This window comes from Moschus berezovskii, chromosome 2 (genome assembly GCF_049115385.1).
Source record: "Moschus berezovskii isolate FMDL1 chromosome 2, NW_MosBer_1.0, whole genome shotgun sequence".
NCBI classification, from domain to species: Eukaryota; Metazoa; Chordata; class Mammalia; order Artiodactyla; family Moschidae; genus Moschus; species Moschus berezovskii.
Genome location: NC_142461.1, coordinates 10,756,526 through 10,782,719, shown reverse-complemented (window position 1 = coordinate 10,782,719; position 26,194 = coordinate 10,756,526). Strand labels below are relative to the sequence as shown.

Sequence of the window (26,194 nt, the reverse complement as noted above, 5' to 3'; positions counted from 1 at the left end):
AGCAGTCACCTCTTAACCCACTTTGCTCAGTGAGGCTTCATCAGGGGACTGGAATCTCTAATTAGAATTTCCAGTTTGTCAGGGGGCATCTTTATTTGTGGTAATAAAATGGGGACACAGCATCACTTCCCAAGCCTGATAGCTGTACCTGACAAATATTCCCTCATGGCAGTGGAAGTAGGTGATGGCAACGGAATCACAAACTGCAACCGAATGACAAAAGTTACATTTAATTTACAATGTAATAAAGGTTACAGGTAAAAAGCTACACATAAAGCGTGAAAAGGCCTATTACACAAATGTACAAATCTCTGTACAAAGCTCTTATCAATGTGTCCTACCTTCGTCTCCTGTTTGTTAGCCAGGTATTCTAGTCTTGGAGCTCTGGGTCGAATGGGGGAAAGAGCCTCCGAACCATCATCTAAAAATGTCCTCTTAGAGACATCCGTTACTTCAAAGTAAAAATCTTTTCCATTTTAATTAGAATTGCTTTAACTGGTCATATCCTTTAAAAATTGCCTTCATAACACACTCAAAAAGGAAAGTAATACCTTAGAGAGTAGAGGACAGTACCCTGAAATCAAGTGAGAAACTTCTGCAAGTACTCAGATTTGACAAGAAAACAAGAAAAACAGGTAAAGTTCAAACAATACTCTAAGTTTAGAACTATCAACCTGTGTCTATGGCACTGGTCATATATGAAGAAAAATCAAAATGTTCTCATTCTAACAGAAAGGACAAAAGAGAAAAGCCTAACTACTGGACCTCAAAACCACTGACCCAGGAAAACACTTTTAACTTTAAATCTTAGCTTAACTGGAGAATTTTAAACCCTCTTGTTAAGCAACCTGGAATCCGTGGCAACCCTTCTGCTACCTGGACTTGTAGGGATAGTAGGTATAATTTAGGCTACTGGACCCACAAGGCTGGTGGAGCTTCTGTCACCCCCACAGCTCTGGATTCAACCTGAGGGCCTAGAGTCTCTCCCTGGGTATGTGACCTTAAATAAAAATGACCCTAGAAAGAGGGAGAAAAGAAAAAAGGAGAAAAGGAAAGCCTGGGGGAAAGCCAGGGCAATCTATTTAAAAGGATATATGAAACATTTCCTTGCAATGAAAGTGTTCTGAAGACAGGTCTTTCTGGGATATTTCAACCTCACCCCCCATTTTAATATTACATGGTTAGGACCCCAGGAGACATTCTGAAAGACGATACTGCACACATGAAAAGTTTTTCTCCCTAGTTCATTAGCTCCCCCCATCACCCCTCCACCCCATTCCCACCCAATCCCACCCTCCTCCATGACCAAAAATATCAAATCAGTAAGGAAGGTGTGGGCTTCTTGCCCGGCCACGCCTCTTTTGCGTATTTCTTCTTCTTGGGTTCATTGACAGCTTCGGGGTTATAGACGGCAGGGTTTGGTGCAGGGTTCATGTTCACTGCTGACGGCACAACAGGAGTCAAGTCCACGTCAGGAGCGAGGTTCGGGTATGGCATGGGCAAACCACCAATGAGTGCTGTCCCATGGATGCCGTGCGGCTGGGAGCCAGCTTCACTGTGCGTGGGGGGCAGGCCCCCGTAGAGTCCTCCACTGAAGGCAAAGTTCTGTATGCGCCTGCTCCCTGATTCCTCCAGGCCCAGGGAGCCAGGGCCCTCCACCCGCTTCTTCTGTGGTTTACAGAGGAGACAGAAGTGAGACAGAAGAGTGCTGTTAGGTTCCTCTACTGCTGTCCTAGAAACACTGGGAAAGGCGCCTGAACCTCTAACTTGTTTGTTTCCCCAAAATACCCATCTCACTGTCCTCAAATCTCAGGGTCTGAAGAGACCTTACAGTGGTCATCTAACAGGTGGCTCCCAAACACTGCTCCACACAAAGTGTTCACCGAGAAAAATGAGGCCAGTGTGTGAACTTTTCATAAAGTAAGACTTATCCAGTTTAAGTGACTATTCATTACCCTAAGGTCATGCCTCTCTCTGTTTTTGATGTTAAAATGCCCTTTTAGGAAACAAAGGTGATTAATAGATGGTTGCAAGTATTCTAATTTTTATTTTTTGGGGGGAAATAGACAGCAGAAAATTCCGAGGAAAGAAGAAAGAAGAGAAAGGTGCTCAAGAGGAAATGTGACACAAATTCTATGGAGTTGTATGAAAAAATTTCATCTTGTAGCTTTTCACACTGGACTAAAGTTCAATGAAACATCTTCCTAAAACAAAGACTAACCAAAAACTTGACACATTTCTCGATCTAATATATTCTGAAGATTATTAAAAAAAAACAACTCTCTTTAGCAGCTCTGACCAGCATCTTCCAATCACCATTTCAACACCTCTGCCAACAGGGATCTACTCCTGGGGGCCACTCGTTCCCTTCTGGAGCCCTAGCTGTCAGGCAGTTCTCCATGTGTTAAGCACTCAAAACATCTCTGTAGCTTCCACTTCTTGGTTCTTGAATAGAGCTATTTTTAAACCTAACCCAACGTGGGCTGGCTTTCCTATCTGTGCCATTCTTGTTCACAAAATAAAGCCATGGCAAAAGCCAGAGGTGCCATGCAGAAGGCAACGATGCCTCCTCAATGCCTAACAGCTTACTCTGAATTAGGAAGGGTAGGCTAAAGAAAGGTGGGTCTCTGCACCCTATCCTGCTGAGAGGTAAATTTACAGACTTGCATCACATCATAATTTACATGCAGCATTAAGCTGGCTCGTCACCTGCAGTTTCTCTATAGCACTCCAGGATCCTGACACACAGATGGGGTAAAAGTATTCCCACAGAATGAAAAACAAGAAAGGAGCAAAGAATGTGTTTTAAAATTAAGCCTACACATGGAAGAGTGGGTTTTTAACCCAGATGATATAACATTTCAAACATGCTTCCTACCTTGACTGGAACCACTGCAGTCTGCACCATGTTCCGAAAGCGACCAACTGAGGGATCCACATCCTCTGCAAAAAGACATGAGGGCAGGGTTAATTCAGTAATCAACTGGGTGGATTAATGTCACATGGCTCAGTGTGAACAAAGAAATCACAATAACTCATATTAAAACAGTAAAATACAGCTAACACTTCTAGTGTTTGCTGGGTATGTGTTCAATCCTCACAACAACCCTATAAGATAAGTACCACTAGAGTAAACATGTAATAGATGAGAAAACAAACTCAGGCTTGGAGGAGGAAAATGACAAGCCCAGTCATCTCACTGGAGAGGAGCCAGGATATAAATCTCAGCAGCCAGAAACAGGCCCGTGCTCTAGACCACTTTCCCATTCCACATACTTCCCTCTTTTGAGGGGAGATTTTAAAAAAAAGTAGACATCATCAATCTCATATTAATAATAAAAGAGGGACACCTCAAGAGGTCACACACCACGTACTTTGCTGACACCTGGTCATTGGCGAAAAGCAAAATCAGGATTCACACCCAGGGCTTCTAGCTTAAACTTGCCTTTTGAGCTGAACACCTATATACAGGCACACCTCACTTTACTGTGTTTCACTTTACTGTGCTTTGCAGACATTGCTGGGTTTTTTTTTTTAAAAAAAAAAAAAACAACAAAAACAAATTGAAGGTTGGTGGCAACCCTGCATTGTCAGATGATAGCTTGCATTTTTTAGCAATAAAGTATTTAATTAAAGCATTGTATAGAAACAAGGACATGAGATTTTTTTAGATATAATGCTATTTTTTGGACATAATACTACTGTACACTTGTAAATGTAACTTATATATGCACTGGCAAACCAAACAAATCTGCGTGACTTGCCTTGACATTTGCTTTATTGAAGTGGTCTGGAATGGAACCCATAATATCTCCAATGCATGCCTGTACAAGGAAGACTCACTAAAAGATCTGAAGCCCCTGCCCAGGCAGGGTGGGAGAGCTTTTCACAGCTTACACACACACTACAGAACCCTATAAAGCTTCGAGCTTCATTTATTCACTCTGCCAGAAGAAAGCACTAAGATCAAGTAACATGCTTGCAGTCAGTCTCCCATTTATTGGACAGAAGGCACGGAAATAAAGAGCAAGACACTGTCTTGCCTTTAAGGAGGTCACAGCTGTAAAGCCAGATGGGTCACAATACAATGGAGGTGCTTCAAGAGAAGTATGAAAATAGTGATCTTGGAGCACAGAGGGGAGACTAGGGTAGATGACCTAGAATGAACAGTTTTCTCACTGAAGATGCAGTGTGGGGAAACAGGCAAGCACAGACTTACTATCATTACTAGAAAAAGTAACTCCCCAGCCCTTTTATCTTAATACAGTGGTAGGAAAGGGGTTGTTTCCCCAGCAGACATTGTACACCTTATTTTAATGCAATGAAGGTGTTTGCTACTTAAACACTCCTGTGAGTCCCTTTGGGATATAAAGTATTCCTTATTTAAGAGCCCCTGGTTTATTTAAATCTGGCTTTTCACATCTTAGGATGCCTCTAAAGAATATATCCTGGAATTACGTACACAAACAATTGTTGTTCAATGAATGAACAAATGAACAGCTTCTATATGGAAAAAGAAAGAGGAAAAGGTACCCAGGCTCATTAGGAAGGAGACAAGGTCTCTTAAAAAAAGGCACCCTTATTTTCTCTCATTACCATAGGAGCCCTGTTCCAATCAGCCCTTCAGGAAAGCTAAATGAAGTGCAAGAGCAACTGGAGCCCAAGAGGCGTGGCTAACAGGTTATGTGCCCCACGAACACAACAGCCCTGTGGAAGTGACGATGAGGCCATCGAGGAGACCCTGTCCTGTGCTGGCTGAACAGTGTTCGGGCCTCTCACCCTTTCCTCATTCTCAAGCCATTCGATTCCTGAAGAGGGAGTCTACCCACTGCAGGAAATCTCAGCTCCTGGAAGATCTACAAAGAAGTTCCTTGCCAGGTCTACTTCTGGTATAGCAAAGTCTGCACAGGTAAATGCAAAAGGGCTGGCAGATGATGACTGGGATAATGGCTAACATTTATCAAGAGCTACTGAGTGAGTGCCTGGATGAAGCACAAGCTGGAATCAAGATTGCCGGGAGAAATATCATAAACCTCAGATATGCAGATGAAACCATTTTATGGCAGAAAGCAAAGAGCAACTAAACAGCCTCTTGATGAAAGTGAAAGAGGAGAGTGAAAAAGCTAGATTTAAAACTCTACATTCAAAAAAGGAAGATCATGACACCCAGTCCCATCACTTCATGGCAAATAGATGGAGAAACAACTGAAACAGTGACAGACTTAAATCACTGCAGATGGCGACTACAGTCACGAAATCAAAAGACACTTGCTCCCTGGAAGAAAGCTATGACAAATCTAGACAGCACATTAAAAAGCAGAGACATTTATTTTACCAACAAAAGTCAAAGCTATGGTTTTTCCAGTAGTCATGTATGGATGTGAGAGTTGGACTATAAAGAAAGCTGAGCGCCGAAGAATTGATGCTTTTGAACTGTGGTGTTGGAGAAGACTCTTGAGAGTCCCTTGGACTGCAAGAATATCAAACCAGTCCATCCTAAAGGAAATCAGTCCTGAATATTCATTGGAAGGACTGATGCTGAAGCTGAAGCTCCAATACTTCAGCCACCTGATGTGAAGAACTGACTCACTGGAAAAGATCCTGATGGTGGGAAAGACTGAAGGCAGGAGGAGAAGGGTATGCCAGAGGATGAGATGGTTGGATGGCATCATCAACTCGATGGACCCAAGTCTGAGCAAGCTCTGGGAGTTGGTGACGGACAGGAAAGCCTGGTGTGCTGCAGTCCATGGGATCGCAAAGTCAGATATGACTGAGTGACTGAACTGAACTAGCGCCAAGCACAGATCTGAGGTATTTTCACTTCATCATTTAATCTCCCCACCAATCCTGTGGGGCCAGAAGTCTGATAAGTCACTTGGCCAGAGGGTCACAGAGCTACCAAGCAGAGACGTGAATTTCATACCCAGGCCCTCTGATCAGAGCCCACGACTTAAACACTCTGCCATACTCTGCCTGAACATACTGCCTTCATAAAGTTCCAGGACAATAATTTTCTTCTTTTTAGCCGCACCAAGTGGCATGTGGGATCTTAGTTTCCTGACCAGATACTGAACCCATGCCCCCTGCATTAGGAGCAGAGAGTCTTAACCACTGGACCACCAGAGAAGCTCCAAAATAATTTTCAAGAGAAAAAACAGAACATCTCAGAACCTAGGTCTTGAAGGAGACTTAATGAATTATCTAGTTCAGTCATTCCCATACTGTTGGCTGTTCATCAGTACAAAGAAGAGCTTATTAAAACTACAGATTTCTATGTCCAACCCCTAGAAACTCTTATCTGGCATCCAGAAATAAACTTTCTAGATTAGTCATCTAGCTCCTGACTGAACATTTCCCTTGGGCATTCACTACTTTGACAAGTAATTCATTCCACTTCACACATCATCAGAAAGTGAACAAGTCACTAGAATGAATGCTCCAATCTCTTTCACAGGAATTCTTTTAATTCTTCTTCTAAATATAAGGATTTATTGTTGCTTTTAATGCTGAGCCAAATACTTGCTACTCACAGGTTCTGGTTTTGCCCACTCCTTCCTCCTGAAGGTCAGCCTTGCCAACATTCACCCTCACAGTGCCTCCCCCCAATCTACTCTCCTTCATGCACATTTCCCAGCATTCAGGGACCACTGTCTATAGCTGGGAGTCTCCTTCTCCCTTAAGACTACAAAACACATTTAGTATTTTAGTAGAAGTTATAGCCTTAAAGAGGCAAGTTTTCAATGCAGTTAATAGTGGCAGAAAGTTTTCCAATTTTAAGAGTTACCAGTCATACACAGAACCCCATGAAGACAATAGTGTCTGCTCTAACCTATACTTAAACTCCACTATGATACAGACATACTGCATCAGCAAAGGAGAACTACAGCCATGCTCTGTATACTGAATTGTATGGGCCCTTCCTCTAGCTACTTCTTTCACACTGCAACTGGATAATGCTTGAGTGTTCAGGGCACTCTATCAATGAAAAGGCGCAGATTGTTTTATTGTACTTCATAGACACTGAGTTTTTTATATGGATAAATTTGAAGGTTTGTGGCAACCCTGCATCAAGAAAGTATTTCAGTTCAATTTTCCCAACAGCATTCACTCACTTCCTAGCTCTGTGTTACATTTTCGTAATTCTCACGTTTCAAACTTTTCCATTATTATTACAGTTGTTATAGTGATCTATGACTAGTGATCCTTGTTGTCACTACTGTAAAAAGATTACAAGTTGCTGAAGGTTCAGATGATGGCTGGCATTTTTTAGTCATAAAGTGTTTTTAATTAAGGTATGTACAGTGTCTTTTTAGACATGATGCTACAGCACACTTAACAGACTACAGCGTAGTGTAAACATAACTTTCGCGTGTACTGGGAAACCAAAAAATGTGTGCGACTTGCTTTACTGAAATTGAACCAAACCCACAATATCTCCAAAGTATGCCTGTACTATACAAAAATATCTCCCCTGAATATAGCACCTATTATTCTAAACCTTGTTGATAAACAACTGACCTACAGGTTGTGTAAACTACTCTGTAGGATCACAGCCTTTTCATCAGAAAAAACTAGGAAGACACCTCACCTGGGTTGATGATCTCATCATCCTCACTAAAGGTCACCCGTGAGTTCTTCCTCTTCCTCTTTGGTCTCTGAATGTCCAGATTCCCCTCCTCAATGGTGAGAGTGGAAATCCGCTTGTTGTGGGCAGTGTTGAATTCTGTCAGGTTCTGGGCCAGAGTTCACACAGGAAAGACAGGAATAAGTACACAAGGAATTTGAAGGAGAATATTACCAAACGAAGAGCAGGAAGGGATTAGAAGCTAACCTTGACCTCTTCACACAGATGAAATTCTCTTTTGCATTCAGAAAAGTTTCATTACTGTCCCTAAATATCTAATACCAGCAAGCCTCATTTGACAGAATGTGGAACATCTTCAGTGACCAGTGAGGTAGTGATATTCAAAAGGGGCTGAAGGACCTTGAGCTGAAAACAAGTCATCTGTGCAAAAACCCTAGAGTTGAGGTTTGGGGGCTTTCTGAAGAAGGTTATCATGTCTTCATGCTGAGAATTAAACGAATGTGACTGGGAAGAAATTCAAGAACTGTTTTTAAGTAACAAAACAGATGAGAAAGAAAAACTGACAGTTTCTTTCCCAGCAGCTCTCTCCTTTAAAACTAGTAAGGACATTGCCAGTGCACTGAATATTTGGCATTAATATTTCGTCACTCCCCATCCCTGTCTGGCCCCATTTCTATTCATAACTATCCATCCATCTCAGTGATTAACTTGGCCTCAGCACTGCTGCCTGCCTCATTTCAATCCCTTGGACTTATTCCAATCTGCACTGCAGTTTGAGACATCCCAAATGTCTTGAGAACAAGACCTAGAGATGACAGGAGGAGGTATGGAAGCAGCCTGGAAAAGAATGGTCAAGAGGGACTGCCAACCAGGCCCCTGGCTATGAGGCTACTTATTTACAACCAAGTAACTTCTGAGTTGTAAGATTTCTACTGTGCTTTTCTATTCCTAAGATCTGGGAAACTGCCTCTGTATACAAGAAGAGTAAATGTACGTGGGTGGTTAAGGACAGGCTGGCATTTGCTCCACCTGGATAGACCAGTCACACCAATACAGTGACAGGCATGTGAAGACAAAAGCTATACTACAAACTACTGGGGTCAACTCTGGACAAGGAAAACCTTAACACATTAAAGTTAAATCTTGTAAAATTCAGGGCAGCCAGGTCCAGAGCAAAAGCAGTCTAGTTCTACTCAGAAGATTCTTGGGCTGATTGGATAGTATCAAAAAAAAGCTACATAAATGAATGAAAGAGTCAATCTCTGTAAGCCAGTGCTGTTCAAACAAACTTTCTGGATGATAGAAATGTTTCTATCAGAGCTATTTAGTATGGTTAGTCACTAGCTACATGTGACTACTGAGTACTTGGAATGTGGTTAGTGGCTACTGCATGGATAGTGTAGCTCTTAAGCAATGTAACTCCCAGCCGTGGCTTCTAACACGCAGCAAAGGGGCACAAGACAACCATAAGGGTCTACTGGCTAGTCAGCCCTGGTTATATAACCAAACCCACATGGTGCAGATATCCAAAGGCCACACCACACTGCCAAAGTGGCAAAGGCTTATCATTCTGTTCAAGAAAACCTCTAGCTGCTAAGTCATTGGCATTTCAAGCTACACAGAACAGCTACATACTGCAAAAACCAGAGTCTCCAAGACATAACAATGACATAGACAACAGAATTACATCAAGTTCTGTTTCCTCCTCTGGAAGCCCCAGTAAGCCCTTGAGTTCATCATCCTCTCCGCCCATCTTCTCATCTCCTTTCACAGCTGATGGCAATGTCTGAGGCTTCTCACGTAGCGTGTATGCCCTTGTAGATGCACCAAATGAGACCGTGGAGTCGATGGGAATTTGCTGAGGCTTGTGAGGCTCCAACCGAATGTGACCCAAGAAAGTGCCGTGTGCTGGAAATAACCAAATCAGAAATGTAAGAGAGGAAAAGAAAAAAACAAACAAAAAACAAACCTGAGTTGCAGAAGAGAAGCTTCTGCCAGCACATCACTTTTACTTTTTAAAACAGAAATGGCATTGGGTCCACTTTGCATCTCTTGTCATGAATCACAGTGAAAAGGAAACCCTTCACTAACGCATATATATGGAATTTAGAAAGATGCAAATAATAACCCTGTATACGAGACAGCAAAGGAGACACAGATGTACAGGAAACCCCTTCAGTGAATCCTGAATCACTACAGTGGATTTCTTACACATCTTCAGACCTGCTGTTACCCCACATAACAAGTACCTCTGTGGCCAGACTGCCTCCATTCTGAGTCCAGCAGGAAAGGCTCCAACCCAGCAAAAGCCATGCCTCGCAAGGAGAAGGACAGGAACTGCTGTGGTCTGACCTCTCCAGCCCCAAGCCTAAGGAATATAGGAACTGCTGGACAGGTAGCAGTTATACTTGGGGTTTCCCCAGGATAAGAAATGAGGCTGGCTGAAACAGGTGCAATACCAATGGCAAGGTAGGTCAAAAATCCTACTGGAGAGTCTGGATATTTTTCCATGTCTACATTCTGCATATTATGAAATGGGGGAAAAGATGAGATAAATTTGCAAGTAAGTACTTATGAGACAAGGCTCTCCAAAACCATCATATAAGCATACTGGGGTAATGTGTGCATGTGTATGGGGAGGGGAAAAGGAATAAAACACGATCAACCCAGGAAGGAGATCCTTTACATTCCATGCTGCAATTAATTATACACAGGTAAAAACGAACACACTTCAAGGCCCCATGTAGTCAAGTTTCAATCGCATTTCTGAGATTATCTCTGACAAACTTGAAAATCTTATAGTTGGAGTGTGCTCATAGAATTTAAATTGATATTAGTAGTAGTAGTCAAAGCAAAATGTAGCTGAGATAAAGAACCTACTATAAAAAATGAACTTGCTCAAAATAAGGATTTTTTTTTAATGTCCTGTACCCACAACTCTACTACATAAATGGAGCTGACTACAGCTTCTGCTTAAACTGGATCACCATCTCTCAGGAGCCTATAAACACATTCCCTAGATTCTAGGTGTTTTTTTGTTCTCTCTATACACCTATTACTCTCTTCAGGAAAGCACTCCCTAAAATCTTCTTCTCTCTCCACTCATCAATTATGTCAGTAAAATAGGAAATACCACAGGAATGGAGAAGGACTGATTCAAAAACCAAACACAAACTTCCTTGATGAGCAATGAAACACAATTTCAAATCTGAAGAACCCAAAGAGCATCTCCACGCTGCCCAAAAGGGAATGTGTAAAACAGGATGGGATATGAGTTACTTACTGCTGTTGAGATCTATCAGGAAAACTCTCTTCAGATGCTTGTGGTAGACCAAGGCAGCGTGGACCCGAGAGCAAGACTGGTGGTCAATTGTGAAGTCACACAAATCAGGGTTTCGCCCAAATAAGTAATACTTCTTCTCATCGATAATCAGTTTCTAAATAAATATAAAATACTACTTAAAGCTTGTTTCAACAGGGTTTAGCAAAAATTCTCCCAATAAAAGTAGCGCATATTAAGGTAAAATTCCTTGTCAAAGTAAAAAAATATATATATATACATATATATATATGTATATTTATATATATTTCCTATTATTCTTCAAGATAAAGAGCTCAGAAAAATTTACTAACAATTTTGGGGGTTGGCAATTATTCTCCCCAAATATAGTGGTCAAATGTTGGCTGCTGATATGAAAAAAACTTTCCCTAATCCTATTAGATGTAATAGAGAGGCTGTCTTCTTTTCATTGTAAATTTAAGATTTTACTTAACGTTAGGTTGAGCAGGAAATAAAACATAAGGCATGCCTATAAAGGAATAAGACCTCTTTTCAGAAAAATATATATTCAAATGAAGATTATCAACTGGTTCACAAAGGAAGGGAGGTATAAACATTTCAGTCAGTTCAGTTCAGTTCAGTCGCTCAGTCGTGTCCGACTCTCCGCGACCCCATGAATCACAGCATGCCAGGCCTTCCTGTCCATCACCAACTCCCGGAGTACACTCAAACTCATGTCCACAGAGTCGGTGATGCCATCCAGCCATCTCATTCTCCGTCGTCCCCTTCTCCTCCCGCCGCCAACCTTTCCCAGCACCAGAGTCTTTTCCAGTGAGTCAATTCATCGCATGAGGTGGCCAAAGTATTGCAGTTTCAGCTTTATAAACATTTACCTATATTCTAATCATGCTGCCAGAGCCCCAAAATATTTTTGGAACCCCCTTAATATCAGAATTACATTAGACATCACTGTATGAGCCTTGAGATCTAACTTATGGTCCCATTTCATTTTGGCCACAAAAAAGCATTACTCAGAGTTAACTCTAAATGAGTACTTGCTGTGTCCAAATATGGTATGACCTCACAGGGCAAAGATTTTCCAGGTTTGAAGGAAGAGAGATTCACATTTATTGAAGGGCTATTTTTTCTAGGCATTTTAAGCATTATCTCATCTAATCCTCAAAACAAGTCTGTGAACCAAGTATCACCTTTATTATAGAAAGTGAAAGTGTTAGTTGCTCACTCGTGTCCGACTCTTTGCAACCCCATGGACTGTAACCCACCAGGCTCCTCTGTCCATGGAATTCTCCAGGCAAGAATACTGAGTGGGTTGCCATTACCTGCTCCAAGGAATCTTCCCGACCCAGGGATCGAATTGGGGTCTCCTGCATTGCAGGCAGATTCTTTACTGTCTGAGCCACCAGGGAAGCCTATCACCTTTATTATTAAACATAAGAGAAAGAAGACACATGTACTCCAATGTTCATTGCAGCACTGTTTATAATAGACAGGACATGGAAGCAACCTAGATGTCCATCTGCAGATGAATGGATAAGAAAGCTTTGGTACATATACACAATGGAGTATTTCTCAGCCATCAAAAAGAATGCATTTGAATCAGTTTTAATGAGGTGGATGAAATTGGAGCCAATTATACAGAGTGAAGTAAGCCAGAAAGAAGAACATCAATACCGTATATTAACGTATATATATGGAATTTAGAAAAATGGTAACCTGAACCCTGTATAAGAGACTGCAAAAGAGACATAGGCATTTAGAACAGTCTTTGGGACTCTGTGGGAGAGGGTGAAGGTGGAATGATTGGAGAGAATGGAATTGTAGCATGTATATTATCATAAGTGACCAGTCCCGGTTCGACGCATAAATTTTCCTCTGTTCATTTCTTTGCATTTGTGCTTTTTTAATAAAATTCTTTTTTAGATATAAAATAAATAAATAAATAAATAAATAAACATAAGAAAATAAATTCAGAGAGATGAATCTAGTCATTCAAGGCAGTCAGGCTGGTTAAACAGCAGATGTGAGATTTAAATTCAGGTATGAATAACTTGCAATGCTAATATTCTAAACAACAGTGCCATGGGTCTGAAATAATTCTGCGAAGAACTCCAAAATGTTTCTAACCACTCCCGTGGAACTGGAAAAAATAGAACTATATAATGTCTCAATATAATAGCAGAAAAGAAGATTTTGCAGAGCAGCAAACTGCTATTTTAAAAATTGTAGGGGCTGATGTAGCACTGTTAACTTTTATTTTGCCAAAAAAGAACTTTCTCTTAAAATTGTCACCAATCATTTTATAAAAGAAAGGTCATTTTAACAAAAAAGCAGGGAGGACAAGGATAAAGGGCCACTCTTTGAGTTGAATTTAGCTTTATGAAAAACTCACTACACAGTCTTTTTAATTCTAGATCAGTAAAGCTTTTGACACATATTGGTTGTGGACTGGGCTGTCACAGATGAAGGACTCTAGGTTAAATTTTTGCTAACACTTCGTTCAGTTCTTAAGGTCTACAATTGGAGCCTTTGAAGAATAACTTTCATTCATATACATTATGTTGTTCCTTTACAGTTTTTATTTTTATCTGCACCACGTGGCTTGCAGGATCTTAGTTCCCAGATCAGAGAACCCATGCCCTTGGCAATGAAAGCGCCAATCCCTAACCACTGGAATGCCAGGGAATTCCCTGTTTTTTCCTTTAAACAGAATGTCTCACTAAGCTCTCGTTCACATTTCACACTATGCTCCTTCTAAAATCCCTGACAGAAGACAGCACAAAGCTAAGTAAGGAAGTACAGTCAAATTAGGATGGTACCAGGTTCGGAATCAAGAGGCTTATTTTTTGTTTCTGGCTACTGGCTATGTCACTGAACTCACAGTGGGCTACTATTCTCCCCTGTGCTTCAGTGTTCTTACAAAACCAGAAATGCACCTCACATACTGGTAACAGTTAACAACTGCTGAGTACTTAAGTGCACACATTGTGCTATGCTGTAATTTCATCTTCACAGCCACTCTGTGAGGTAAGTAGGTACTATCATCCCTATTTTTATAGCTAGGAACAGTGAGGCATAAAGAAATTAATTAATATATGCAAGTTCACACTGCTAGATATTTATAAACTGAATTAGAAATTCAGGTCTGACTTCACAGAGTTTAAGCTTTTATAACCACTATATATTTTCTTCACTCTTCCTGCATCAAAAAATCCACCATATGGCAAAAAACATTTAAGAAGTGAACAAGTAGTATAGGTCACACTCTTAATTTTTTTTTTAAACACTTACCCAGTTACTTGCCAGCTTATACTTTAAGGCTCAAAGGGATGGGGGTCACCTTTGGGAAACTGTCCAGCAGAGCCCACTTGCTGCTGGCAGAGCTTGTCCCAGGCCCCTTGTGCTAGGGGGCATCAAGATTCAACAACAGTCTGACAGCTCAATCCTACAATCATCCCATGCCTGCTTAGAACCAAATATTAAGACTAGGGTTAAAAATAAGATACTGCTTTAGAATTGAGAGAGCCCTAAAATGTCAACATGTTATTTTCTCTAGGTAATATTTATGCAAGTTGAAATCTCATAGATGCATTTCCCATTCGTATCTATATGCACATACATGATGTCTTCATAAACTGAAATTTGCTAACCACAAAGCTCATAGGCTGGACTTATAAACAGTCATAAGACCACCAGCTCTTGTGTTCTAATACAAAATTGATCACCTTTCTATGATTCCAGGCTTCCCCGGTGGCTCAGTGGTAAAGAATCCACCTACCAAATTTGACACAAATTTGATCCCTGGGTTGGGAAGATCACTGGAGAAGGAAATGGCAACCCACTCCAGTATTCTTGCCTGTGAAATGCCAAGGACACAGGAGCCTGGTGGGCTACAATCCATGGGGTCACAAAAGAGTTGGACACAACTAAGCCACTAAACACCACCACAACAAGGTGCCAATACCAGAGACTTAGGTGTTTAGAGAAGAAAAAAGAGAAAAGGCCTCCAAATTAAATATGCACATTCACAATTAAAGGTATCTCAATTATAGAAGTGTGAAAATGTAGAGGAAAAAACAGTATGCCTCAGAAGCAAGAAAATGAGTGAATTCTTAGACAATTTGCTTTTTCTGTCCAAGTGAATGAAGTAATGTAATGCTCTGGCCCTTCAGTAGTCACTAAACCACAATTACTTAACTAGCTATGGCTAATACCATTAACCAGTTGTGCCTCTGAGTTATAACTCAGAGTGTATCTTTACACCCTGGGCTTAAAAGACTCATGGCTTTTGTTTTAATATTGCACTTCTTAAACCCAGCTACCACAACATATCACAGGCCTCTGACATAAGGCTTGGACATAGATAGCTCGGTTAGTATCAAGTGCTGCCTAAATCCTTAAATAATAAGCAGATCTGGAGTCTATTTCTCTCAGAAACAACACAGTGATGCCTACGGATTGTAACATGACACCTTTGTGGCAACTCAGCACACTTAAGAGCACTGAAAGACAACATTACCAGTTAATGGAAACCAGTAATCAGAGGGATGTTTGACAAGTTAAGACTGCTTTGAAAATATATATTATTTCTCAAAAGAATTATGATATTATCTTTAAAGCTAGGCTCCTTATCTGTTTCTCCCTATTGCAAATTAAAGATTTACTAAATTCTGGTTAAAAAAATAGATTCTTGTATGTCTATTCAGCAACATTTTATATGTGTGGAACAATTTATAGTTTAAAAAAAAAAAGACATTTTAGCTACATCATTCCCTTGAATAATCCTGATATTTTGTAACCTTTAAGACAGAAGAACCCATGACAAAGTGGTTCTAAATGACTGGCTAAGGGCTTGATGAATTCATCACAACTTCTGCCTTAATGTTTTGCAAAATACATGTATCACCACAGCATCCTGAAAGTGAAAACAATGTATTTATAGAACATCCTTCAGGAGATCTCATAGTTTTCATTAAGGAGTTCAATGTTTTTACTATATACACCAAAGAAAAATAACCACTCAATAACAGGGCCTTGAACTTAAATGTTATCTGAGCAAGCAAACCTAAAATTGGTTGAAGACATGGAGACTCACAACTTGATGGCCACAGTGGGCTTAATCCCCATTTCTTGGTAAATGAATGGTAACAAAATAATTTTTTTAAAAAAATCCACACAACCTAATAGCTAAACAAAATTTGTGTTCTCTTGCACTTCTATGTGGTTTTCATTCTAGAAACTTGGAGAAAAGCTAGAATTCTGCTACACTTGTTCTTTATAGTACTTACTTCGATTACAATCATGTAAATTTTTGTATGGTCCTGTCTTTCCCACCAGATGATTTCTTTGAAGACAGGAACCATGTTCATTTTGTTCACTGCTGTATTCCCTATGCCAAGCACAAGACTGGCACATAATAAGCACTCAGTAAATGTTTTAAATGAATGAATGAATGTCTTCACCATTTCCATTCTTTTATTTGAACATGTGTCTTAGCTTATTATCTTCTATGAAGGGCTTTAGCTTGAATCTCATAAAAGCAACTTAAAAGTCAAATTCAATCTATATTATTCACTTTCTTCTTCAATTATTGCAGATCTTGCACCTTCCACACAACTCCACATACTCAGAAGGAATTCACCAAGTTATAGGGAATCCAGTTTCACTGAGGCCTACAGGCCCAAGATCTATTAAAACCCTTCATTTGGAAGGTAAGAGAAGTAAAAAAAAAAAACTGAGTATCTGTGGAGATACACATTGGCATGTGTTTTATCACTATGTGCTTTTAATAGAAAAAAAAATCAGAGGATGAACAAAAGTAGCATTGCTGGAAAACAAAGCACAGGAGAGGGGGTGGAAAAGTGAATCACTGGCAAGAATCTTTAGTGTGGTGGGGAAAAAAGGGAAGACGTATTTCCATACCTCAATTAGCTTGTCTCCTTTGACTACATCCAGATGTAAACCAGGAGGGGGTTTACCTGCCCTGAAAAGTAACAGCGAAAAAATATTTTCAGGATGAGTTTGTAAATGCCATTTACAATCATTATCCCATTCAACACTGCAGCTCTCCTGCCAGCCTATAATTAGTTCATGTTCAAGCAGAAATGTCATCTACTTTACTGTTATTATAGCTCCTTCTGCATTTGACACTTACCTCCCCAGTGATTCAACTGCTCTAAAACATATTTCAGGGGATCTGTATTTAGAGCAGCACCAAAGAAACCTATATTTTAACACTGAATTATCTACCTTGGAGAGAAAGCAGCACAGAGAATGCAAGTACTATAGTTGGGGTTGTCTGGTCACTTGGAGTTTGATTCTAAGATCTGCCACTACCAATAATACCATACAAAGGTAGAATAAATCAGCTAGTGTCTGGGGCTGATCAAGGTAGACTCATCACGGAATAAACAGAGGGTATTGTCCTGAGCTCTGAGGTCAAACCAGATATGTAATTTAGGCAGTTAGGGCAATCCAAAACTATGCCATGAAACCAGGTACCAATAAATACAAGAGATATTTGTTAACTCTGAACAGGTCATTCTACAATGGCATGTATAAGGGAACTTTTCTCTATACTCCTATTACCATACCATCCAAGGGAGATACATATATGTCAAAGCACCTAACACAATGTATGGTGCACACCAGAAGTTAAGGAAATGGTAAGTGATCTTATACAGTCTCTTCTAACCATAAATTTACTATCCTGGCCCAGTAAATTTATAGTTAGAAGACAGAAGAAAATATTCTGAAATCAATGCGGCAAGGAACTGAAATGGACACCATTTGCAGACTGGAGCAACTATGTGTTGCAGAAGTGCAGAGGGACCCAGAAAATAGCTACACATTCACTTGTTTCCTGTGTTTGCTCCTCTGAAGTTTGAAGAACAATCTTACCAGAGTCCCAACATCTATGCACGCGCATGCACACACACACAAACACAAATGCATCCATTTACATCTAACTGAAGATACAACATAGTCCTCTCACAAGCCTGACCCAATTCCTCTATGGTGGTCGCTGGGAGAACAGTGCATTGGACAAAAGCCCATTTTGTCTGGAAACCAGGGAAAGCCAAGTTACATCCAAAATATGCTTTCTGAACTCCTACTATATGTCTGGCTCAGGCCTAGTATCTGTGACTACAGAGATGCATTTGGCAGCCCTTGCCCTTGAGGGGTTCAATATAATGAAGCCAGACAGTAACACACACGAACAATACACTGCGATGAGCAGAAGGGTCGCCTTGCCAGGCAATTCATATAATTCATCGTGTACTCCACTCAAAGACTAAAATTACTCCATTACTCCCAAGAACTTGTGAAAGGAGGAAAGGGGTTCATCCTAATAAGCAAGGATGCCCTCTGGTGCCCGACTTCGCGCTGGTGACTGAGAGCGCAGGGGTAGGTCAGAGCCGTTCCTGCCCTCAGGGAGCTCCCAGTCAGCGAGAGACAGGCAAAGACCGCACCAGGCTGCAGTAACAACCGCGGGGTGCGAGGCTGAGGAGAGATCGGGGTCAAGAAGCTAGCTCGCGCGCGCTCGGGACAGAGAGCGGGGGGCAGGTACCGGGCTCCACAAGAGCACCAGGCACTCAGTCAGGAGGCACTCAGTCAGGAGTTGGGGTAAGTTCGAGGCCAAGGCTCCGAAGCGCCCCGGCAACCGGCTGACTGCCCGAGAGGCTGCCTAAGCCAGTGCCTCACAGCCCCCAACTCTGGGTTTCCTCAGTTTCTGGGCCCGGGCTCACAGCTCCAGGTTCCTCCACACGCCGCCCGGCCCGACGGACAGTTCTCCCTCAGTCAGTCCCAAGATGTTTGGGCCGTTCGGCTCGCTGCGAGAAATCGGCCGCCCGGCCGGCACAGGCCAGCGCAGGCCAGGCCACTCCAGCGCTGGTCGCCCCGCCACTCACCAGGTCGGGCAGTCGAACAGCGGGAGGCTGGAGCCGGAGTTCGCGGCTGCCGCCATCTTGCGTCTCCCCCTCCCATTTGGCGGGCCCGAAGCACGCTGGGAAACTGGAAGACCCAGAGGGGGAGCGGCGGCTTCCCATCGACCTGTGCGTCTGCGTGCGCGCGCGCACACACCCACGCACGCACGGACGCTCCGACGCAGAGGGCGCTGTAACAGAGGTGGAGACTGGGACCCTGTTTAGGGGTGATTTTCAGGGTTTGAGACTTGACCTTCTCCGGAGGCCGGGGCTTCTCTCAGCCGGCAGTTGTGAGGAAAATGGGCTCGTAGGGAGGGGTTCGGTTTCCCTCTACGTTCTTTTTGCAAAGACGCTCCCAGGCTCTAAGGTCTTGTGATGCCACCCTTGCTCTGGGCTCGCACCGTCAGCCTTTTGACTCCCAAGATGGAGAGAAGCTAGAGGGTATAGAGCTTAGGGATTGGAAAAACACCAGTTCGCTGTGTCTCCTCTAATGGTCCTGAGAAGCTACCTTTCGGGGTCGTGTAAACTCTAGACAAACGAGCCAGGGACGGATCCAACCGGTTGGCAGGCGTCCAGATCCTCAAAATGCATGACTGAAAAGGGTTATTTAATCAAGTGGAGGCCTCTTTGGATTTTAAAATTTTGGTCATAGTGACTAGATTGTATAAGGAAGATTTACGATTCAGGTCTGCTTTTGTCCAACAGCTGGGTGAAAGATCATCAGCAGGGCTTCTGGTTGTAACGGCTTATGTCTACTGTGCTTATTTGGGCAAGAATGTAGTTTATATGGATCATCTCATTTAATCCTTAAAACTCTCTTTGAAATAGGTATTATGATCCCTGAGGGGAGGCTCATAGAGACTGAGTTGCCCAGCCTCATGCTAGAACGAGTGGGATTCAAACCTGTCTGTATGATGCCAAAGCCCATGCTCTTTAATCATCACTCTCTCTCTCTCACTTTGACGTTGATATGATCGTATTTATTACTAGTATGCAACTGAAGCCCAACGCTTTTTCAGTTTTGTAGAAAACATGAGAGGATTATCCAACCTGTTTTTTTCTTTTAAGGAAACCAAATCCAAAATTACTGTTTACCTATAAAGAGGCATTGAACAGCAAATTATCTCTTTCTATGGTGGAGTTCTTGTCCTGACTCCCTGATACTGGTCCTCTAGATTTTAAATCGAACATCAACCTATTAAAAAGATTTTGCCCTGGGTGACATCTCCAGGCATCAAGATTTAACTGTAGCATAATATTAACTTAGAATTTAAAATTATCAACTGTTAGGAGAATCACATTTTCCTCCGGTCTTCAAAAGCACAATAAACTCATCCAGCAAGGATGTTAACTGGACAGATCACTTTTTTTTTTTGGCTGCATGTGTGGCTTTCAGGATCTTAGTTTCCTCACCAGGGATTGAACCTGGGGCCAAAGCAGTGAAAGCACCAAGTCCTAACCACTGGACTGCTAGGGAATTCCCTCAGATCACGTATCAAATGAACGGGTTAGTATACCCTCTTTTCCAGCCCTGTGATTCCAAAGATAGACTCTAAACAATAGTTCTAAACTTGGTTTCAGGAAAACAGGCTATACCTCCCTCCTTTGAGCACAAGGACTTGATTCTTAAAAAGAATTAAATCGTCTCAAGTGTTTTGAGTGTAACAGAAAAGAGAGTGTAACTTTTATCTGGAGAGATTGTCTGGGCCTTTGAGGTCCTATGCCCTTTTCAGGCATGAGGTGGTATTGAAGCCCTTTCTAGCTGTCAGTGACCTTAATAACATGTCAGCTTTGTCTTTCAATTTCTCAGCTTCCATGGGTGGTCCATTATTTAATCCCTTATAATGCTGAATATACACCCAAGAAACCTAAAACTATATTCTTACCCTTATAATTCTTTATTCCTTGGCCATTTCCCCTGTTTTCAGCACAGCTAATATTCACACTGACCGCTAATGTAATGGCACAGTTACCTAGGCCTTATAAAGCAAAATGCTCTTTGTTTGGGTACCAGTGATGTCAGTACAGATATGCAAACTAGAGGACAGCAGTCTAGGAGGTGAACCTTTTGAAATGTAAAGACTGAGCTGCCAATGGGTTATCTCAAAAAAGATTAATTTCTTGGACTTTGAGACTTCCTTAGAATAGAATCTAAAGACATAAGGAACATACTGATATCAAACAAACTTCCTTAGAACATCTTTAATATGAATGATCAAATGGAGACACTGAAAAAAATGTTTGTATACAGATGGTACATCAGGAAACTTCATTTAGCTGGGTGGTGAACAAAAAATTTATAAAGCGCTAAGAAAAGACATTCATGAAAAGTGAATAGAAATTGCCATTACTCCGGATTGTTAAAGCTTTGTGAAAGAGGTGGTGGAAGGACAGTTTGTATTCGTGATGAACAGAGACAGTGTATAGTGTCTAAAGGTATGGTTTTTGAAGTCTGTGTGCTTGAGATCAAAATCTGGCTCCACTGCTCCTAAACTGTGTGCCCTTGGCCAGGTCACTTACTATGCCTCAGTTTCCTAATCCATAAAAAAGAGGACAAGAAAAATAACATCTCTTCAATGGTTTTGTGGCTATAAGATGATAAATGTAAAATGTTTAGCATAGTGAATTGTTGGTAGTAAGGGCTTCAATATCACCTCACAAATGACCAATGAGAGCATTTCGACAAGCCTTTAAATTCCTACAGTAGACCACCATCCTTGGCCTCAGCTTCTTCAGCTGTAAAGCGATGGAGCTAGTTATGAATGATTCAAACATCAGAGATGTCATCGACTAGGGGAAAAAGAAAATACTACAGGGGCGTCAACTTTTATTTTGCCAACTAAGGAGATTTTTAAATGAAGACTTCTCATTTTCATAATCTTTTTAAATGAAGACTTTTCATTTTAATAATCTTTTAAATAATTTTTCATAATCTTTTTAAAAAGTGAGGAAGCCATTAGCCCAAAGATGGTACTTTAAAAAGCCCACTAACATTATTTTTCTCATTTCTCCATAGACTGTAAAAATTTGGTCCTCAATCAGAGTCCCACATTAAAAATTCTATTATTTCAAGGTTATCTCTTTTAAAAATTAAGTACCGTTTTGTCAATCAAATTTCATTTTGGATAAGGATTCAAATGAACTCCTCAGTTGACCTAAAAGCAGATGAAGGGTTAGAATCAAAATCTTTCAAGCTATTCCCTGGCAAGGTGGAAATTCTGAAGCAGTTGTAATTCACAGTACTGGAAAGCAATACTGAAAAATTCTTTGAAACCTAGGGATACCCTAAACATGCTTAGAAAAGCAGGGAGGAAGCAGGTGATTCCTACTCCTAGAAACATGATAGAATTGGGTTCTATTTAACACTGAGTTGGGTTCTGGTCTGCATTTAGTGACCAAAAGTAAGTTTCATTCCCATGACTGAGAACTGCCTCTGAACAGAAGGGGAAAAAAAAAACAAAAAAACTGAAGGGAGAAGGCTCAAGGTGTTTTAATTTGCACTGACGGAAGCATAATTTCATTTTGATGTTTTTGCTAGTGGTACAAGGGAGTGTATCTCCACTCCTTAACAAAACAAAACCTGTTCAGGGAGCACAGATCTAGAAGCTAGCAAGTTCCTGTTCTCGAATATTCACAGAGGAAGTGGCCTGCATGACACTTCTACGCTACCCTATACTACAGTACTACAGTTTTAATTCACTTGAAGAGAAAACTTTCCATAAAGAAAGGAGAAAGGGAGAAAGTGAAAAGGAAAGGAATACAGAGACAAACAGTTTGTATGTTTAGACTAAACCCTTGTGATCCTTATAATCAGAGAGTTTAAAGCCATAAGAGAGCAACTGAGGACATTTGGGGCCTATGGGTTAAGTAACTTGTTCAAATACCTACAGTGAGTAAACGAGAGAGTTAAGATTCTCCAGGCCTTCTGTACCCCAGTCTAGCTTTTGACCTCCAAACCAATGGTTTTCAACCATGGTTATACCTGAGCATTATCTGGAGCTTTAAAAGTCCCCATGTCCAAGCTATAACCCCCGCAAACTAAATTAGAATCTTGTGGCAGGGGTACCAAGATACCGTATTTTTTTGTTTCTAACGTGAAGCCATAGTTAAGAACATCACTGCCCTAAACCATGGTGCCCTCAAGGTGGACGAAGCACAGATAAGGATGCTTCTGTGAACAGGTTTGTTAGGCCCGTTTAGCAGAACCTCTTGGTAACTACTACAAGTTCCAGGCCATTGCAATTCTAGGCCAAGGTCATATTTGCAACCCCTGATTACTATTACACACCACCATGGGATTACACAGTATTATAGAACAGAACTATGGTGGCTTCATTTAACCCAAACTGAAAAGTGTTTTGTTTTTTACAATCAAGCCTTTTTTTCTTGCCTGGAGTATTATAAATGATGTATTCAGGTCCAACTATAATTTAAAGCTGAAGGGGCAGTGATTGTAGAACCAATGAATTAGCTCCGAAGCTGCTGCCTGGGCCTCTGTAACACCCCAACAGCTCTATTCTGTTCCTCAAGGAAAGGGCCTCTTCCACCCCCAAACCAATCCTCACCTGATTTCCAGTTTTCTTGCAGGTCTCAGTTTTTCTTTGGACAGCACATCATCCGATATCTACTGCATTAGGATGTTAACACATAGAAATTTATAATAGAAGCTTTTAAAATCTTTATTTGTATTACGAGGGTGAAATGGTGCAAGAATGCAAAGAAACTTAAGTATTTAGCCCTTGTTTCCCTGCTGTTCACATTATTTTAGTAAAAGAAGATTAAGTAACATTAAAAGGAATGGAAGAAGTAAATATAAATATACCCAGCCAAATCCTCTCATTCACTAAAGGATGAATTGAAATTGTTGGCCCAATTCACATTAATTGAGAACCTAAAAAAATGACTTCCCCTGTAACTTCCCTAGACCTGTGAAAAAGGGGAGTGGACAACATTTATATTACAAGACAGCAATCTTTTATTGAAACATTTTTTTTTGTCTAAAACTATGCATGGAGAGATTAACCTCTTGTTCATAAATTAGAGTAATTCTAACATCACTATTCCAAACCAATATTATTTACAAAAAAAGAACCTTTTCTTTGCTTTCTTGCCAGTTCACAGGACTAAATTTTAAACCAACTTCAGTCTAGCTTTTAAAATTTCCCTGCCACCAAATGCCCAGCAGACCTTATTAGGGTAGGGGGCAGCCTTTTGATGGCAACAGTCATCATTTACCAGGAATGTAGAACCACAACTGAGCAACAACAACAAAAGATTAAATCATTCCAAATAATTCCTACTTGCTTTCCAAAAGCATGCTTTGTCTAATTCTCCCATTCTATACAGACAGGTGGGAGAGAAACGCCACAGAGCATCGTAATGTTAATTAAATTAACCACTTCAAAAAGTGGACAAGATGGTTTAGCGTATATATGGATGAACTGCAGTCAATGACACTAACAAGTAATAAACTTTAAACCCAGATTAACACATATCCCCAATGGCTGGCCAGCTCAAATCATTACTTCTCATTTAATCTGGATCACATGTGCAATTTTTTACTCTCTAGTTAAATACATTGCCAAAAATTTTCAAAGCATACAGGGAATAGGCTTCTTAGAAATTCAAATTAAAATGTTAAATAATAAAAATTGCTGGCTTATTATACAATTTCTGACAAACTCTAATGTACTGGGTGACCAAAAGTAATTCTATCTCAGTTGCTAATAAAAAGGTAAATCTTGTATATACATAAAAAGACAATATTACAAGACTGTAGTGTTAACCTACCAAAACAAGAGTATCTAGAATGGAATTTTCAGTAGGGATGATGAGCAATCAGAATACAAGAGAAAAGAAAATCCACATAAATTAATTCTTAATTTGAGAAATCAATAAAATGTATACACAAATTGATAAATACTGTCTCCATAGGTCACTAATTCCAGGACTAGTTAGTAGTTAGTTTCTAACTAAATTATTACAAGACATTCTGGTGTATTCTCTCTTCTTATGATCAGTTTGTTCTGGCAAGACTCCAACAAGCACTTGCCGTTGAAAACAGCTCAGCGGGAGAAGGCTGGAGGCAATCACTTCATTTATTAACTATCCACAAAATAAATCCCAAGATTAAAATAATCACTGACAGGACAAGCACCAGGATACAGATCTTCTTGCGAGATTTTTTCTGAGGAGAAAAATATGTAAAGAAGACACTTATGAAACAAATAAAAAGTGTTTATAAGACTCCAAGAGTGCTTCATCAATCAGCCTCCTGGTAATGCAAAATTAAACTCTGTGTATGATTATGCAGACACCTTCTCAAAAATCTCAAGGTACCAGTGCTAGACAGCAGTGCAAGTTCTCATTCAATGCTCCCAAATACAATTTTGCAAAGGAACTGTTTATGTTGCAAGGTGTTATTTGCCATAAAATAAGTTATTTGTACATGTGTATTTGAATAAAGGTTTTATACCTATTATAAAATTTCATGTTCACTGTAAAAAATACAGACAAGCAGAAGAGAAAATAATCACCCACAGATAAAACAGCTGACATTTTAATTGTATTTCCTTCTGATCTTTTATCCAGGCACATTTATCTGACATAATTGGGACCATACTGTATCAGGTCTGATGGTTTTCTCACTCAATATTTTAGAATAAAATTTGTGATATTATAAACTCTTCATAAACATCTCTTTTAATTCCCACATAAAATAACATGAAATGGATGTATATAATTTACTTGACTGTTCTTTACTGTTGGATATTAAAGTCATCACTCACTTTTTAAAAGGAAACTATTGTTAAAAACAAATTTCTTAAAGAACAGTCCCAGGGGAAATACAATTATCTTAGGAACATGGTAAATGACTAAATGCTATTTGTTTCTAAAAAGCCATGCAACACCAGGTTGAGGAGAAGTGAGAAGGACCTCATTCACAACATGTGTAAACTGAGGTGAAGACCCGGATAAAGTTCGTAAAACCGGAATTTCAAATAATATGTAGAAAAATATCACTTTACAGAAAGTAGGACAATTAACCCCTATTTGTTAACAGCAAAATAACCCCCATATGATAAGCCCCAATTAATTCATACATAAACTGCAGTCCAAGTTGAGTCTCTGTCCATTTTCTATGGCAACAGTCAACATACATTATCTGCAAAGTCCTACTTTGTACCTATTACTATTCTAACTGAAACAAATTTCAGTTATTTAGGTTAGAAAATTAGCCTTACCCCAAATTAGGTATCATGCTAGCTTATGGGGATAGCTTTGTAGCTAAGAGGCTTCTATGTCAGTTTATTCAAAGTTTGATGCCTTTTTTGTAGATCTCTCTGCAAAGGAAAATACTAAAATGGAGCTGGGATGGCAATTATG

At 40.4% G+C, this 26,194-nt stretch overlaps 2 protein-coding genes and 1 non-coding gene across 3 annotated transcripts in view; all 3 read right to left on the bottom strand.

Moving 5' to 3' along the window:
* Positions 1–214: 214 nt before the first annotated feature.
* PPP1R8 (protein phosphatase 1 regulatory subunit 8) lies at positions 215–18,943 on the bottom strand. The gene is made up of 7 exons (XM_055397488.2): positions 18,794–18,943; positions 16,806–16,866; positions 10,869–11,022; positions 9,273–9,493; positions 7,589–7,733; positions 2,879–2,943; positions 215–1,668 (listed from the first exon to the last, which is right to left on the bottom strand). Exons 1-7 carry the CDS (start codon positions 18,847–18,849, stop codon positions 1,315–1,317), a joined length of 1,056 nt encoding a protein of 351 aa, XP_055253463.1. The 5' UTR covers positions 18,850–18,943; the 3' UTR covers positions 215–1,314.
* Positions 15,106–15,271, bottom strand: LOC129538761 (small Cajal body-specific RNA 1). The gene has a single exon (XR_008682302.1).
* Positions 18,944–23,759: 4,816 nt separating the features above from the next.
* The window catches only part of STX12 (syntaxin 12), a 33,253-nt gene continuing 30,818 nt past the window's right edge, over positions 23,760–26,194 (bottom strand). The window contains exon 9 of the mRNA XM_055397489.2: positions 23,760–24,995. Within this exon, the coding sequence (XP_055253464.1) occupies positions 24,903–24,995 (93 nt within the window). The 3' untranslated portion in view covers positions 23,760–24,902. The remainder of the gene's footprint in view (positions 24,996–26,194) is intronic.